General features: G+C 33.2%; 1 protein-coding gene across 2 annotated transcripts; it reads left to right on the top strand.

The window, feature by feature from the left end:
* The first annotated feature begins 847 nt into the window (after positions 1–847).
* On the top strand, positions 848–5,576 carry LOC130798301 (uncharacterized). Of its 2 annotated transcripts, none has more exons than XM_057661232.1 (3): positions 848–1,251; positions 2,879–3,355; positions 4,418–5,576. In XM_057661232.1, the coding sequence occupies exons 1-3, from the start codon at positions 982–984 to the stop codon at positions 5,018–5,020; spliced, it is 1,350 nt and encodes a 449-aa protein (XP_057517215.1). In that variant the 5' UTR covers positions 848–981; the 3' UTR covers positions 5,021–5,576. The 2 variants fall into 2 exon arrangements, with proteins under 2 accessions (XP_057517215.1, XP_057517216.1); XM_057661233.1 differs by having other exon boundaries at positions 2,885–3,355; positions 4,418–5,573.
* The last annotated feature ends 548 nt before the right edge of the window (positions 5,577–6,124 follow it).

Here is a 6,124-nt window from a genome sequence, read left to right as displayed (position 1 = left end):
ATATATTGTGAATATAAGATTAACAAATATGGAGGCAGTGCAGAGCGAGTAGTATATATAAGACGATCGACAGGTAAGACCTCTTCCTTACCACCTACCTCCAATTCATGGTGGCCAAGAATTTTATACCCATATTCATTCATTTAGTCATTAGTCATTGCCAACAAGTTTGAGCCATGATTTTCTCTATTACTCCTTCTGATCCTGTTTGTTTGTCCACTTTACTTTTTGCACGCATTTTTAAGTAAATTTTAAGCCTTAATATCTCTAAGTATGCATCATAAAAAATTATAAAAATAATATATTAAAAACTTTACATCAAGACAAATCTAACAAGATCTCAAATGAATATATTTTATCTTTAATACATACTTCAAAAATCTAATTTAAATTTCTCAGTTAAAGTGAACAAACTTAAATTGGAAAAAAAAAGGAGTAACTTAAAAATGGAGAGTTAATTCTAAAGTGTAGCATAATAATTACCTAATTTAATGTTTGAAATTACCTAGTGGGAAAAAAATCGGAGAAATTTTTTTAATTCTAAAATTTGATATTAATAATCCAACATTTTACATATTTAATGTAAATAATCCAAATTTTAAATTATTTTTTAATAAATTAACTTTAGACTTTAATTTGCTGTCAACATAAACTAAGGCTAAAGATTAAATCATTATAAAATAAAAGTCAAGCTAATAGTAAATTAGGAGTAAAAGTTAAATTATTTAAAATTAATTCAATAATGGGATCATTTATAACAAATTGGTACAAAATTAAATTGTTTAATATTAATTTTTCCCCTAAAATACGTTTCATAATCTTAACATAGGTGATATGGAGAAAGAAATGGATAGAATCCTACTACCTAATTAAAAAGTCAACAGGGGAGAAGCAAAAGGGGGTGTTTCTTAATCTTTCACAAAAGCACAATTGAGGTTCACCTTGAAGAAGAAACCCTAATTTGTTCTTCAGATTGAAAAAATGTATGAGACCCGTGAACAAACTCCACAAAATCAGATTTCTGATGCATCATACCCATATTTGCCTTCTACATTCCCAAATTATTATGCTCCTCCTCCACCTCCTCCTCATCACCATCCTCATCCTCATTTCTTCGATTCAAATCCTAACTATGGGGTTTACCCATCTAATTGTACAGTCATTGCTGCTCAACCCATCAATTATTCGGACTCTAATGTTGATTCATCCAATTGGGTAGTAAAGGAATCTGAACCTGTTAAGTATACTCCTGTAAGTTTTCTCTGTTTTTCTTTGATTAATTGGGGAAGTTTCAAATTTTCTTATTTTTTTTCTTCGGGGGAATTTTTTTTATGTATCATTGTAGCAATATATCGCTAGAAAATTAAGTTTGATTTTTTTTTTTTGTTGAGTTTTTAGTTTTTGATTGATGATTATGTATGATTGATGTTGTAAGTTGAGTTATAACTTGCTTTTGAGGTGAACTTATTGATATGTTCTTAATGAACGCTCAAGATATTACTTTCAGTTGTATCTAATGTCTTGTATTAAGGAAAACTTTGAAGAGATTACAATTCTTTGACAACCTACTACAAATAACTAGGAAATTAAACTTACTAATGAAATAAAGAACATGCAATAAATTACTTTAAGCGAAGATCTTTTAGATAATATTGTCTTCGGAAATCTAGTTTTCCTAACTACATTGTGCTTAGGCTTTAACCTGAAATACACTTTTGAGATACAACGGTTTGCATCTAACTATAAGCATTATATGTTTAGACAATGTGAAGAACAAGAGATTATAGTGATTAATCTAAGAAATAAAGTGAGAAGAATTAGCCCAGTTTTTTCACTTCTTTAAACTTGTAGAGAAAATATGTGGAGCAAAATGATCAGAAATTTCACTAAGAAAGAATGGAATTGTGTACGAAACCCTAATCCCTTGATCTCTTTATATAGGAGTTAGACCATAACTCCTATGATTCCCATGATTCCATGCATTCCACCACTCTCCCATGTCAAGTAGTGACATGTTAGTGTTGTAATTATGGTTAATTAAACCCTAACGCTAAATATTCAAAGAAAAACGCGCAAACAGAAACCAAGAGCACAGGCTACGAGTCGCTGCTCTGAAGTGACAACTCGTCGCTTTTAAGCTGACTTGGCTTTTCTAAAAACACTGGCTCAGCATTTTCTTGTGTTCCAATTTGTATCTTTCCAGAAAGTAAGCGGCGAGTCTGTGCTAAAAGCGACTACTCATTGCTTACATTCTGACTTACGCAATTTGATTGTGTCTGTTTTTCTTTCTTGGACATAAGTTTTTACACTTTTTGTCACCGCTATTTTCATAGTCTTTTGGCCCACTATTTTCATAGTACTTTGCCATGGGCATAAAATGTTATTACACTTATTATATTCTGAATGCCCAACACTTTCCCTATTGATGTTGATCATTTCTAAGTTTAGGATTTATAAGTTTGATTTGGCACTTATTGCATGTTTTAGTAGATAATCTAATTATTTGTGAATTTTACAAAATTTTGTGGTTATCAATTGTCTCCCACACACGAGGGGTTTAGGGGTTCAAATGTACGCAATTTGTCACTTATGTTAGAAAAAAAGTTCTTTTGATTGACCCTTGATACTAAACATCATATGGTACTTCACACAAAACATGATTTATTGTTTCATTTTGCCATAGTGCTTATAATCGGAAACCAAAGAACTATAAATCTTTGGCAATGTTGAGAATGGACATATCTTTGCCAATGTCAAACTTTTGATGAGTGTTCATGCACTTATATCTAGAAAGCAAAGTAATAATGCTACAAGATTTGTATTCCTGTTATTACAATGGGTGTGATTATTGGAAAATTTACTTTTGGTTACTATTAAGTTGCAGGCTATCCAACCATTGAAGAAGGAAGCAAATGCGTCAACAAGCTATGAAGTCCCACAGTGGTATAACTCGACAAATAGAAAAATGGTTAATAAAATATGCAAGAAGAAAGGTAAAAGTCTTAAAGTGAACCCAAACAAGCTATCTGTGAACCAAAACATACGGTGTGAGCTTTGTAAAATTGAGTGCTGCGATGTCCAGATGTATGCGAAGCACTTATCTGGGAAGAAGCATGCAAAATCTCTGCAACAACACTATGGTTCAACAATACCGTCGACTCCTACGGTTAGTGTTGGTGGACAAGGAATACCAGGAGCATCACATAATCCCACTGATTTGGAGGTCAAGAAAAAGAAGCTATTGGAAAGTGGCGTCGCAATTCAATCTATGAAGACATGCGCAATATGCAATGTTGCATGTAATGGGGAAGTTGTTTTTGCTAAACATGTAGCTGGGAAGAAGCATCTTGCTAAGGTGATTTTCTTTAAAGTTGTTTCTTTTCCACCTGCTTGTTTAGGGTTTTATAGTAATTAGCTGACTTATCATGTGCTTGTTTGCCTCTGTTAAGTTTATTCTTGAGTAAGGCATTTTTATCTTCTATGTGATGCTTAAATTGACTTCACTTTTTAATCGAATATTTACCGTATGTTTGTGTTGGATTTTGGATTCTAGTGGTTTTCTTTTATACTGTTATTATGTGAGGCAATGCTGGTCTGTTCTGGCCAAGCTGCTAGAAGACGAGTGCAGCATATTTGGGGAGTTATATCCTCAGAGATGATTTTATCTCGAGTTTTGGCGATGGATGAACGAGAAGCTATGAGAATAATCAGATTCGAAATGTACAATAGCATAAAGAAATTTTCAGAGAACTACATCGAGTTTCTAAAATTAATTAGGTAGTTTTTTAGACTTCACAACTTTAGGATTATTTCTTTTTAGGATTCAGTAAATGTCGTGATTATTTCTTTTTAGGATTCAGTAAGTGTAAGAGTTTCTTGAAGTTTAGAAGCTGGGTCAGAGTGTACCCTTTCACAAGACCAGTCTCATATTGTCTTCTCTCGAGCATTCCCTTTTGGCTTGTACTTATCTCTTTTAAGCTGTTGATTTCCTTCCTAATTCTAATTGGAACTGAATATTATGTTATATATTTTTTGGAATTCGAGTTTCTGTCTTCGGTTGGTTAGTCAAATTGGTCCATAGTGCTCAATCATACCGTAAACAACTCTACTACCATGTGTAACTCGTGGGATCATCAGTATTGCATACCATGTCTGTGTATGCATATGGTTTGCTAACCTGTAATTTCAGATTTGGTTTCTTGCTTCTACTATCCTCTTTATGTTCTCCTTTCTACTTGCTTCTGCTGTCTTTGTTCCTTGCTATCTGTGTCATCGACTGTTCCCAATACCCGTAAACGTCAAATGAAATATTGTTCTTCGATGACTTTTTTAAAATTCTTTGTTAATGTGTTCTTTCTTTTCATTTTGATCAAATTTTGGGTGCTAATTTATGTACTTCCTCCGATCTCTGTTTCAGGAACGTGCTATAAGCACTGCTGGGAATCCAATCTCTGTTTCGATAAAAAGTACCCAAGATACCACCAATGCACAGGTAAACCAAACCAAGAAAAGGAAAAACGAGGAACCCGAAATGCAATGGTGTGATGTTTGCAAAATCAGCTGCACAAGCATTGATGGTCTAAATGCTCATTTAGTGGGAAAGAAACACCAAAAGAACTTTCAGAAGCTTCAATCTTCGAACTCCCAAACCGTTAACCCTCCTTCAAACATCAACGCTGCTACCCCTGCCCCAACCGCTACTCCTTTACCCTCGACTGATCTGTCGATAAAAGTTGAAGGAAACACAATTGCTGCAGAAACATCTCAACCCGAAACACAACAGACGAAAAAGAAATCTAAGGTGGCCAAGGATGTGGAAACCAAGAAACAAAACATTCTACAATGTGGGGCGGCTGCAAATGCTTTGAGGACGTGTACTACATGCAACGTGGTTTGTAACAGCGATGTCGTCTTCAAAACTCATCTTGCTGGTCAAAAACATGCTGCTATGATGAAAAAAACCAAAGCTGAAGAGGAAGCTGCAAGCAAAGGTCTCCAAGTTGTCTACCCTGACACATGAATGTATGTAGGAAAGTGTTTCTTTGTTTTGTTTGGGTGGGTATCTATGGAAGGAAGTGTTTCTATATTTTTCCTTATTCCGTTCTCGGAATCCTCTAATCTAACAAGAGTAGAAAGCTTGTTTTGGATTTGTATCGTAATAATTACAAAGGGACCCATCAGTAGCAATCAGAACGGCACAAACATTCTCCAAACAAATAGTCATCTCTATGACTGTTAGTTTTTAAAAGTGACTTTTGACATTGTGGTAGTGGTGGTGGACTGGTGGTAGCTTGAATCCAAAAGATAACTATTGTAGTTTATTATGAATCAAAATTATTACTTTGGAATTATTTAATACTAGAAATTGTTTTCTTCTGTATTTTACATTAGAAAAATCGTTTTTCATGCAAAATTATTTTTTTAAGAAAAATGCAACAATTCATGAATAGTTGGATTTTTAGTTGATTCCATGGAAGTCATGACTCAGACAGTCAGCATCCAGGCATTTTTTACTTACTTACTTGTCAGTGTATTAGACCACCAGTGGTCTTGAGGTGCTCCATTGCTCATCGTGTCTTACATATACGATATACCTGTAGAAGATAATTCTTCTATTCTGAAATACTTGCATCACATAGTATGTATCACTATTTTTAAAAAAATATAATTTAATTTTTTATTATGCCTTTTCTATCCTCGGTGTGGTCCATATAAAAAAAGCTATATAAATACTACTGATTAGTATCTGTAAATTTGCATCATTTGCAAATAAAAAGTCTAAAAAATTCTTTTAATTCAAGCGAGAATTTGATAACATATGAAAATGATACAAAATTGTGTGAATGATAGAAGGATTGAATGAGAATTAAAATGAATGAATAGATTTAAAAGAATATTATATATTGTTAGGATTATTGGTGACTTGATTCACCAAGTAATCAAAACATCCACTTAAACTTCATATTTTGATCCTTGAGTGAGGTCTTTGCCTTCCCTTTCATATATGATCTATTTCCAAATAAATAAATGATGAATATGATTGTGTTTCTAAACAAAAAAATAATGTGTAATGATTGCTTATAATTAGAGGTGTTTAAAAAAATTTGACGATTTAACTTTTATT

The sequence above is a fragment of the Amaranthus tricolor genome, chromosome 13, assembly GCF_026212465.1.
Source record: "Amaranthus tricolor cultivar Red isolate AtriRed21 chromosome 13, ASM2621246v1, whole genome shotgun sequence".
Classification (NCBI taxonomy): domain Eukaryota; kingdom Viridiplantae; phylum Streptophyta; class Magnoliopsida; order Caryophyllales; family Amaranthaceae; genus Amaranthus; species Amaranthus tricolor.
This window is presented reverse-complemented; position numbering and strand designations above follow the sequence as displayed.